Source organism: Branchiostoma lanceolatum, chromosome 18 (assembly GCF_035083965.1).
Source record: "Branchiostoma lanceolatum isolate klBraLanc5 chromosome 18, klBraLanc5.hap2, whole genome shotgun sequence".
Classification (NCBI taxonomy): domain Eukaryota; kingdom Metazoa; phylum Chordata; class Leptocardii; order Amphioxiformes; family Branchiostomatidae; genus Branchiostoma; species Branchiostoma lanceolatum.
Genome location: NC_089739.1, coordinates 3,744,094 through 3,756,117, shown reverse-complemented (window position 1 = coordinate 3,756,117; position 12,024 = coordinate 3,744,094). Strand labels below are relative to the sequence as shown.

Here is a 12,024-nt window from a genome sequence, read left to right as displayed (position 1 = left end):
TCGTCGGTGCCGCCGTCGTCGGTGCCGCCGTCGTCGGTGCCGCCGTCGTGGGTGCCGCCGTCGTCGGTGCCGCCGTCGTGGGTGCCGCCGTCGTGGGTGCCGCCGTCGTGGGTGCCGCCGTTGTTGGTGCCGCCGTTGTTGGTGCCGCCGTCGTGGGTGCTTCTGTCGTGGGTGCGGCTGTCGTTGGTGCTGCTGTCGTTGGTGCTGCTGTCGTTGGTGCTGCTGTCGTTGGTGCCGCTGTTGTTGGTGCCGCTGTCGTTGGTGCCGCCGTCGTTGGTGCCGCCGTCGTTGGTGCCGCCGTCGTTGGTGCCGCCGTCGTTGGCGCCGCCGTCGTTGGCGCCGCCGTCGTTGGCGCCGCCGTCGTTGGCGCCGCCGTCGTTGGTGCCGCCGTCGTTGGTGCAGCTGTTGTTGGTGCTGCTGTTGTTGGTGCTGCTGTCGTTGGTGCAGCTGTTGTTGGTGCTGCTGTCGTTGGTGCTGCTGTTGTTGGTGCTGCCGTGGTTGGTGCTGGAGTGGTTGGTCCAGGCGTTGTGCATTCGTGCATTTCATAGCAACATCTGTACCGTACCTCATAGTTTGAACAACTGTATTTGAAGACAAATTCAGTAATTATGTTTGAATAATTCTCAGATTAAAAGACTACAGTTAGTTTTTTTCAATTTCGATATTTGAATGTGTATGCACGTAAGATTGAAGTTACGGATTTTTTTCAGTAAACTCAATAAATTCTTGAAGTTATTTGTCATGAATAAAGGAAAAGTTAAAAATTATCAAAACCCAGTGGAGAGTGGATCTGATCCGCTAATTATATTTTGTTGAATAAAAAAACGCTATTGCGTTGCCAATTTTACATTGAATTTGGATTTGGCCGCAATTACATTATACAGCATCAATATTCTAGTAACCCCCTAAGCACCCCCAGATAAAGTACAGGCAGCTTTTACATATTCTATTGCAAACAACCTATTGATAAACTTTAAGTTGGGCGCATTTCAGAAATCTTGGGTTGACTTTATAGTATAAAACATCACTGTATTTCTGGATACTTGTTGGTCAACTTATAGCCGTAGCAACTTTATTTACCGATTGCTTTAGGTCCGAATCGACATTGATTTTGAACATCCCATTGAAACCAATATTTAAGATAAAAAAGGCCCTTAGAAAAATAGGGCGTGCTGTGGAACTCTAGGGCCGATCTTGAAAATAATGTTTTAAACTTGCATGTGGATAGTATTATGACTTTTAACCTTTTAAACTTGATTCTTCTATCGGAAATTAAGAATTGACAAACGAGCTCATCGACTATTTAGCATACAGCCTGTTCTTGGTTTTACTTCTATTGAACCATCCTAAATAGTAAATTGCTTTAACCTAATTAACAAATCAATTCCGAGATTTCCTGTAAAACCTGGTTTGCAAGTTCTGTCCTTTAGTCACTTACGAAAGCTAGCGTGTTTTTTTCTGAAATATTTTATTTTAATGTTATCCAGTTGCTTGGCTTCAGTTACTGTCTTTGGTGTAATTCTTCCATTCTTTCGTACCAAAAATTGACCTTGAACTTCAGCAATTTACTTATAATAACCAATAGTTAAGGCATCGTTCCCATCATGCAACACATTCCATCGGTCCGCATAAATTGGTACTAATGAACCATTTGATTATAAAGGCTTCATTCATTTGTTCATTCGTGATTCATTTTTACAATTTTGCTGATTTTAAATCAATAAAGATGTGGTCTTTTAGGAAAAAACGCTTCTGGAGTTGAGTATGCCTGTATTTCGTTTTAAGAGTGTTGAAAAATACAGTTCAAAAGCTATCTTTATTATTCAACAAATTGTTTGGATTGAAGCAATGATGTTATATGATCCATCACAACATGTTACATTATTGGTCAAATGATTGGGAACTTGTAGAGCAACGTTTGTAGGCTAACAATTCTATACATGAACTTACTTGTATTCACACTGAGCACCGTATTCTAAGGTACATTCAGTGAGCCCGTCATCTGAGATGCCTCCATTCCCTAGCACGTAATCTGTTCCTACGAGCCGGCACTCAATGTCCATTGGCGTCTCACAAATGTCATATCCGTTTTCTCGAGCTGATTCGTCATCTTCGTCCTCTTCGCCTTGTTCTTAAATTAATCAATAAATATATATCTTCATCCCGTTATTCTTAACATCATTTATGTGTAACAAGGAAATGTGTATGACTGTAATGGTGTAAACTTTTGGAAGAGCTGAGAGGAACTATGGTCTTAGACAACGTGAATTAACTGTCCTGAACAACTCCCCGAGGGTTAATATTCTCCCTGAAAGAGATACTGGTACTAAATTAGCAAACATACTTGATCTATCAAAAGTAAATCATTATGAACAGTATGGCACTAAATTGAACTATCATAACACATTGTCCTGTGTCCGAATATAATTTTCACATGGATCTTGTTTTGAATTTGATGAACCACACTGGATTGTATCATTTATGGACCGTTCTTGTTTATGTGTTTGCTGTTTGTTCCTACCTCCAGGTGTCTCACAAAGGAATTCCCTTGCAGTGTCACAATCCGTGGCTGTAAGGTCTCCATTCATCATCATTAGGCAACGTTGAGTATCACTTCCATCAGGGGCATTGCTGAAGAAGAAATAGTTGTGAAGGTCTCTTATGAAAGGGCGTTGTTATTTCAGCATTGCTACATTCCTGCTATAACTGCGTACAAATTAAGTTATTTTTCCAAAAATATGAGTTGATTTTAAGTACAGGACACGTGTGTTGAGAGTAGTTTTACTCTGCCGTCTGATATTGATTTCCTTTCTATAGTTTCTTTCAAACTTTTGCTAATTTTTGCCGTTTTATTCACGGACACTTATAAGCCATCCAAGTGCTAAACATATTTTGGAATGACAGGGAAATGATAATCTCACAGCGATGTAAGAAGGTCCAATCCGTCAGTGCTTCCGCTGTCCCACGCCCAAGCATCATTTATCCACGTGGCTCCCAGATAGTATGTTTTCTCTTCATATTCATCCATGATCATGCCCTGAAGTTGGGACAATTGCACCAATGCATAGGTTCAACAGGTTGGAAAGTCAACTGAAGCCAAAGACATCAAGTATCTCCTAGTAGCAGAGAGTTTATCAAGACCTGCACAATGAAGGCATCTGACTACCTGTCAAAACGTTGGTACAAGGAGGGACGTTTACTTATATGTTGAAAATTCTACTTTCAGATGTAGGTTTTAAATTGATGCTGCCTGTATCAGAGTCAACATTAAAGTATCTACTACTCAGGTTTGATTCATCTAACATGTAGCATGGGAACGGCTTTTACGTAGAAATGAATGGAAAGGGTCGGCAAATCCATGTCCATAGCAATGAATTCATAATTAAGAAAATAAGTTCCACTACTATGGTCTTCTGGGTTGACCTCTCCTTTTATCCTTGAGCAGATAGTTCGTAACTATAATAAAACTATAATTATGGATTTAAGAAATCATGTAGTGATTCTCTCTTGGTAAAAGATAGAGCACTTGATATCTACATTGTAATTTGTTCCCAAGGCATCAAAGACAATATTCCCGTTACACTTACATATTCATCGGAGGATGAAATAGACACCAAGCTGCCACCACCTTGCTGACAGATTATTTCTGCAGAATCCTTGTCTGTTGGTTCTTCCGTTTCGTGATGATAGCAGGATTCCCCAAATGGCATGTCATTATCATCCTCACACACTGAACAGTAGGAAACAAACAGACATTGGCATCTACTATCAAATGAAAGATAGATGTTGCTTTACCTTAAAGGACCCATGACCACTCGCAAAATTTCTACATGGAAGGAAAAGATATACAAGACAACATGCAATTTTGCAGGGTAAAATAGGTCAAGCTTGTATCATGAATCTAAGTTAAGCTAATGCTGCAGCGGAAGAAAAACAATGATTGGCATTTGCAAAAAGCCTAAAAAAATCGCAAGCTATCAAAATTTTGACGACTTCCAATTATATCAGAAGACAAAAACCGTCCCTACAACATAGACATAATTCTATTCAAGCTCTATCTTACGTGATAATTTCATACGAATAATATACATTCATATTTTTGCTCCAAAAATTATTATCAATCTTAGTTTAAACCGTGTTTATCATATCAAATGTTCCACAAGATTCCTGTTTTTAACAGTTTCAACACCAACGTACCTGTAGGAGGGCAGTGTGTATCTATCCATTCAGACCATTGACAATCAGGTTCACATATTGTAGTTGGTGCTTCAGTTGTGGGTGCTTCAGTTGTGGGTGCTGCTGTTGTGGGTGCTGCTGTTGTGGGTGCTGCTGTTGTGGGTGCCGCTGTTGTGGGTGCCGCTGTTGTGGGTGCCGCTGTTGTGGGTGCCGCTGTTGTGGGTGCCGCCGTCGTGGGTGCCGCCGTCGTGGGTGCCGCCGTCGTCGGTGCCGCCGTCGTGGGTGCCGCCGTCGTCGGTGCCGCCGTCGTGGGTGCCGCCGTCGTGGGTGCCGCCGTCGTGGGTGCCGCCGTCGTCGGTGCCGCCGTCGTCGGTGCCGCCGTCGTCGGTGCCGCCGTCGTCGGTGCCGCCGTCGTGGGTGCCGCCGTCGTGGGTGCCGCCGTCGTGGGTGCCGCCGTCGTGGGTGCCGCCGTCGTGGGTGCCGCTGTTGTTGGTGCCGCTGTTGTGGGTGCCGCTGTTGTGGGTGCCGCTGTTGTGGGTGCCGCTGTTGTGGGTGCCGCTGTCGTCGGTGCCGCCGTCGTGGGTGCCGCCGTCGTCGGTGCCGCCGTCGTGGGTGCCGCCGTCGTGGGTGCCGCCGTCGTGGGTGCCGCCGTCGTGGGTGCCGCCGTCGTGGGTGCCGCCGTCGTGGGTGCCGCCGTCGTCGGTGCCGCCGTCGTCGGTGCCGCCGTCGTCGGTGCCGCCGTCGTCGGTGCCGCCGTTGTCGGTGCCGCCGTCGTGGGTGCCGCCGTCGTGGGTGCCGCCGTCGTGGGTGCCGCCGTCGTCGGTGCCGCCGTCGTGGGTGCCGCCGTCGTGGGTGCCGCCGTCGTGGGTGCCGCCGTCGTGGGTGCCGCCGTTGTTGGTGCTGCCGTTGTTGGTGCCGCCGTCGTGGGTGCTTCTGTCGTGGGTGCGGCTGTCGTTGGTGCTGCTGTCGTTGGTGCTGCTGTCGTTGGTGCTGCTGTCGTTGGTGCCGCTGTTGTTGGTGCCGCTGTTGTTGGTGCCGCTGTTGTGGGTGCCGCTGTCGTTGGTGCCGCTGTCGTTGGTGCCGCCGTCGTTGGTGCCGCCGTCGTTGGTGCCGCCGTCGTTGGTGCCGCCGTCGTTGGTGCCGCCGTCGTTGGTGCCGCCGTCGTTGGTGCCGCCGTCGTTGGTGCCGCCGTCGTTGGTGCAGCTGTTGTTGGTGCTGCTGTTGTTGGTGCTGCTGTCGTTGGTGCAGCTGTTGTTGGTGCTGCTGTCGTTGGTGCTGCTGTTGTTGGTGCTGCCGTTGTTGGTGCTGGAGTGGTTGGTCCAGGCGTTGTGCATTCGTGCATTTCATAGCAACATCTGTACCGTACCTCATAGTTTGAACAACTGTATTTGAAGACAAATTCAGTAATTATGTTTGAATAATTCTCAGATTAAAAGACTACAGTTAGTTTTTTCAATTTCGATATTTGAATGTGTATGCACGTAAGATTGAAGTTACGGATTTTTTTCAGTAAACTCAAAAAATTCTTGAAGTTATTTGTCATGAATAAAGGAAAAGTTAAAAATTATCAAAACCCAGTGGAGAGTGGATCTGATCCGCTAATTATATTTTGTTGAATAAAAAAACGCTATTGCGTTGCCAATTTTACATTGAATTTGGATTTGGCCGCAATTACATTATACAGCATCAATATTCTAGTAACCCCCTTAGCACCCCCAGATAAAGTACAGGCAGCTTTTACATATTCTATTGCAAACAACCAATTGATAAACTTTAAGTTGGGCGCATTTCAGAAATCTTGGGTTGACTTTATAGTATAAAACATCACTGTATTTCTGGATACTTGTTGGTCAACTTATAGCCGTAGCAACTTTATTTACCGATTGCTTTAGGTCCGAATCGACATTGATTTTAAACATCCCATTGAAACCAATATTTAAGATTTAAGTATTAAACATCACTGTATTTTGGATACTTGTTGGTCAACTTATAGCCGTAGCAACTTTATTTACCGATTGCTTTAGGTCCGAATCGACATTGATTTTAAACATCCCATTGAAACCAATATTTAAGATAAAAAAGGCCCTTAGAAAAATAGGGCGTGCTGTGGAACTCTAGGGCCGATCTTGAAAATAATGTTTTAAACTTGCATGTGGATAGTATTATGACTTTTAACCTTTTAAACTTGATTCTTCTATCGGAAATTAAGAATTGACAAACGAGCTCATCGACTATTTAGCATACAGCCTGTTCTTGGTTTTACTTCTATTGAACCATCCTAAATAGTAAATTGCTTTAACCTAATTAACAAATCGATTCCGAGATTTCCTGTAAAACCTGGTTTGCAAGTTCTGTCCTTTAGTCACTTACGAAAGCTAGCGTGTTTTTTTCTGAAATATTTTATTTTAATGTTATCCAGTTGCTTGGCTTCAGTTACTGTCTTTGGTGTAATTCTTCCATTCTTTCGTACCAAAAATTGACCTTGAACTTCAGCAATTTACTTATAATAACCAATAGTTAAGGCATCGTTCCCATCATGCAACACATTCCATCGGTCCGCATAAATTGGTACTAATGAACCATTTGATTATAAAGGCTTCATTCATTTGTTCATTCGTGATTCATTTTTACAATTTTGCTGATTTTAAATCAATAAAGATGTGGTCTTTTAGGAAAAAACGCTTCTGGAGTTGAGTATGCCTGTATTTCGTTTTAAGAGTGTTGAAAAATACAGTTCAAAAGCTATCTTTATTATTCAACAAATTGTTTGGATTGAAGCAATGATGTTATATGATCCATCACAACATGTTACATTATTGGTCAAATGATTGGGAACTTGTAGAGCAATGTTTGTAGGCTAACAATTCTATACATGAACTTACTTGTATTCACACTGAGCACCGTATTCTAAGGTACATTCAGTGAGCCCGTCATCTGAGATGCCTCCATTCCCTAGCACGTAATCTGTTCCTACGAGCCGGCACTCAATGTCCATTGGCGTCTCACAAATGTCATATCCGTTTTCTCGAGCTGATTCGTCATCTTCGTCCTCTTCGCCTTGTTCTTAAATTAATCAATAAATATATATCTTCATCCCGTTATTCTTAACATCATTTATGTGTAACAAGGAAATGTGTATGACTGTAATGGTGTAAACTTTTGGAAGAGCTGAGAGGAACTATGGTCTTAGACAACGTGAATTAACTGTCCTGAACAACTCCCCGAGGGTTAATATTCTCCCTGAAAGAGATCTGGTACTAAATTAGCAAACATACTTGATCTATCAAAAGTAAATCATTATGAACAGTATGGCACTAAATTGAACTATCATAACACATTGTCCTGTGTCCGAATATAATTTTCACATGGATCTAGTTTTGAATTTGATGAACCACACTGGATTGTATCATTTATGGACCGTTCTTGTTTATGTGTTTGTTGTTTGTTCCTACCTCCAGGTGTCTCACAAAGGAATTCCCTTGCAGTGTCACAATCCGTGGCTGTAAGGTCTCCATTCATCATCATTAGGCAACGTTGAGTATCACTTCCATCAGGGGCATTGCTGAAGAAGAAATAGTTGTGAAGGTCTCTTATGAAAGGGCGTTGTTATTTCAGCATTGCTACATTCCTGCTATAACTGCGTACAAATTAAGTTATTTTTCCAAACATATGAGTTGATTTTAAGTACAGGACACGTGTGTTGAGAGTAGTTTTACTCTGCCGTCTGATATTGATTTTCTTTCTATAGTTTCTTTCAAACTTTTGCTAATTTTTGCCGTTTTATTCGCGGACACTTATAAGCCATCCAAGTGCTAAACATATTTTGGAATGACAGGGAAATGATAATCTCACAGCGATGTAAGAAGGTCCAATCCGTCAGTGCTTCCGCTGTCCCACGCCCAAGCATCATTTATCCACGTGGCTCCCAGATAGTATGTTTTCTCTTCATATTCATCCATGATCATGCCCTGAAGTTGGGACAATTGCACCAATTCATAGGTTCAACAGGTTGGAAAGTCAACTGAAGCCAAAGACATCAAGTATCTCCTAGTAGCAGAGAGTTTATCAAGACCTGCACAATGAAGGCATCTGACTACCTGTCAAAACGTTGGTACAAGGAGGGACGTTTACTTATATGTTGAAAATTCTACTTTCAGATGTAGGTTTTAAATTGATGCTGCCTGTATCAGAGTCAACATTAAAGTATCTACTACTCAGGTTTGATTCATCTAACATGTAGCATGGGAACGGCTTTTACGTAGAAATGAATGGAAAGGGTCGGCAAATCCATGTCCATAGCAATGAATTCATAATTAAGAAAATAAGTTCCGCTACTATGGTCTTCTGGGTTGACCTCTCCTTTTATCCTTGAGCAGATACTTCGTAACTATAATAAAACTATAATTATGGATTTAAGAAATCATGTATTGATTCTCTCTTGGTAAAAGATAGAGCACTTGATATCTACATTGTAATTTGTTCCCAAGGCATCAAAGACAATATTCCCGTTACACTTACATATTCATCGGAGGATGAAATAGACACCAAGCTGCCACCACCTTGCTGACATATTATTTCTGCAGAATCCTTGTCTGTTGGTTCTTCCGTTTCGTAATGATAGCAGGATTCCCCAAATGGCATGTCATTATCATCCTCACACACTGAACAGTAGGAAACAAACAGACATTGGCATCTACTATCAAATGAAAGATAGATGTTGCTTTACCTTAAAGGACCCATGACCACTCGCAAAATTTCTACATGGAAGGAAAAGATATACAAGACAACATGCAATTTTGCAGGGTATCATGACATGAATCTAAGTTAAGCTAATGCTGCAGCGGAAGAAAAACAATGATTGGCATTTGGAAAAAGCCTAAAAAAATCGCAAGCTATCAAACTTTTGACGACTTCTAATTATATCAGAAGACAAAAACCGTCCCTACAACATAGACATAATTCTATTCAAGCTCTATCTTACGTGATAATTTCATACGAATAATATACATTCATATTTTTGCTCCAAAAATTATTATCAATCTTAGTTTAAACCGTGTTTATCATATCAAATGTTCCACAAGATTCCTGTTTTTAACAGTTTCAACACCAACGTACCTGTAGGAGGGCAGTGTGTATCTATCCATTCAGACCATTGACAATCAGGTTCACATATTGTAGTTGGTGCTTCAGTTGTGGGTGCTGCTGTTGTGGGTGCTGCTGTTGTGGGTGCTGCTGTTGTGGGTGCTGCTGTTGTGGGTGCTGCTGTTGTGGGTGCTGCTGTTGTGGGTGCCGCTGTTGTGGGTGCCGCTGTTGTGGGTGCCGCTGTTGTCGGTGCCGCTGTTGTCGGTGCCGCTGTTGTCGGTGCCGCTGTTGTGGGTGCCGCTGTTGTCGGTGCCGCTGTTGTCGGTGCCGCTGTTGTCGGTGCCGCTGTCGTCGGTGCCGCTGTCGTCGGTGCCGCCGTCGTCGGTGCCGCCGTCGTGGGTGCCGCCGTCGTGGGTGCCGCCGTCGTCGGTGCCGCCGTCGTGGGTGCCGCCGTCGTGGGTGCCGCCGTCGTGGGTGCCGCCGTTGTTGGTGCTGCCGTTGTTGGTGCCGCCGTCGTGGGTGCTTCTGTCGTGGGTGCGGCTGTCGTTGGTGCTGCTGTCGTTGGTGCTGCTGTCGTTGGTGCTGCTGTTGTTGGTGCCGCTGTTGTTGGTGCCGCTGTTGTTGGTGCCGCTGTTGTGGGTGCCGCCGTCGTTGGTGCCGCCGTCGTTGGTGCAGCTGTTGTTGGTGCAGCTGTTGTTGGTGCTGCTGTTGTTGGTGCTGCTGTCGTTGGTGCAACTGTTGTTGGTGCTGCTGTCGTTGGTGCTGCTGTTGTTGGTGCTGCCGTTGTTGGTGCTGGAGTGGTTGGTCCAGGCGTTGTGCATTCGTGCATTTCATAGCAACATCTGTACCGTACCTCATAGTTTGAACAACTGTATTTGAAGACAAATTCAGTAATTATGTTTGAATAATTCTCAGATTAAAAGACTACAGTTAGTTTTTTCAATTTCGATATTTGAATGTGTATGCATGTAAGATTGAAGTTACGGATTTTTTTCAGTAAACTCAATAAATTCTTGAAGTTATTTGTCATGAATAAAGGAAAAGTTAAAAATTATCAAAACCCAGTGGAGAGTGGATCTGATCCGCTAATTATATTTGGTTGAATAAAAAAACGCTATTGCGTTGCCAATTTTACATTGAATTTGGATTTGGCCGCAATTACATTATACAGCATCAATATTCTAGTAACCCCCTAAGCACCCCCAGATAAAGTACAGGCAGCTTTTACATATTCTATTGCAAACAACCTATTGATAAACTTTAAGTTGGGCGCATTTCAGAAATCTTGGGTTGACTTTATAGTATAAAACATCACTGTATTTCTGGATACTTGTTGGTCAACTTATAGCCGTAGCAACTTTATTTACCGATTGCTTTAGGTCCGAATCGACATTGATTTTAAACATCCCATTGAAACCAATATTTAAGATTTAAGAATTAAACATCACTGTATTTTGGATACTTGTTGGTCAACTTATAGCCGTAGCAACTTTATTTACCGATTGCTTTAGGTCCGAATCGACATTGATTTTAAACATCCCATTGAAACCAATATTTAAGATAAAAAAGGCCCTTAGAAAAATAGGGCGTGCTGTGGAACTCTAGGGCCGATCTTGAAAATAATGTTTTAAACTTGCATGTGGATAGTATTATGACTTTTAACCTTTTAAACTTGATTCTTCTATCGGAAATTAAGAATTGACAAACGAGCTCATCGACTATTTAGCATACAGCCTGTTCTTGGTTTTACTTCTATTGAACCATCCTAAATAGTAAATTGCTTTAACCTAATTAACAAATCAATTCCGAGATTTCCTGTAAAACCTGGTTTGCAAGTTCTGTCCTTTAGTCACTTACGAAAGCTAGCGTGTTTTTTTCTGAAATATTTTATTTTAATGTTATCCAGTTGCTTGGCTTCAGTTACTGTCTTTGGTGTAATTCTTCCATTCTTTCGTACCAAAAATTGACCTTGAACTTCAGCAATTTACTTATAATAACCAATAGTTAAGGCATCGTTCCCATCATGCAACACATTCCATCGGTCCGCATAAATTGGTACTAATGAACCATTTGATTATAAAGGCTTCATTCATTTGTTCATTCGTGATTCATTTTTACAATTTTGCTGATTTTAAATCAATAAAGATGTGGTCTTTTAGGAAAAAACGCTTCTGGAGTTGAGTATGCCTGTATTTCGTTTTAAGAGTGTTGAAAAATACAGTTCAAAAGCTATCTTTATTATTCAACAAATTGTTTGGATTGAAGCAATGATGTTATATGATCCATCACAACATGTTACATTATTGGTCAAATGATTGGGAACTTGTAGAGCAATGTTTGTAGGCTAACAATTCTATACATGAACTTACTTGTATTCACACTGAGCACCGTATTCTAAGGTACATTTAGTGAGCCCGTCATCTGAGATGCCTCCATTCCCTAGCACGTAATCTGTTCCTACGAGCCGGCACTCAATGTCCATTGGCGTCTCACAAATGTCATATCCGTTTTCTCGAGCTGATTCGTCATCTTCGTCCTCTTCGCCTTGTTCTTAAATTAATCAATAAATATATATCTTCATCCCGTTATTCTTAACATCATTTATGTGTAACAAGAAAATGTGTATGACTGTAATGGTGTAAACTTTTGGAAGAGCTGAGAGGAACTATGGTCTTAGACAACGTGAATTAACTGTCCTGAACAACTCCCCGAGGGTTAATATTCTCCCTGAAAGAGATACTGGTACTAAATTAGCAAACATACTTG

At 42.5% G+C, this 12,024-nt stretch overlaps 1 protein-coding gene across 1 annotated transcript; it reads right to left on the bottom strand.

The window, feature by feature from the left end:
• Window positions 1-8,024: 8,024 nt before the first annotated feature.
• On the bottom strand, window positions 8,025-11,804 carry LOC136424617 (GATA zinc finger domain-containing protein 15-like). The gene is made up of 4 exons (XM_066413234.1): window positions 11,628-11,804; window positions 9,722-10,127; window positions 8,695-8,837; window positions 8,025-8,144 (listed from the first exon to the last, which is right to left on the bottom strand). The coding sequence occupies exons 2-4, from the start codon at window positions 10,077-10,079 to the stop codon at window positions 8,025-8,027; spliced, it is 621 nt and encodes a 206-aa protein (XP_066269331.1). The 5' UTR covers window positions 10,080-10,127; window positions 11,628-11,804.
• Between the last annotated feature and the right edge of the window lie 220 nt (window positions 11,805-12,024).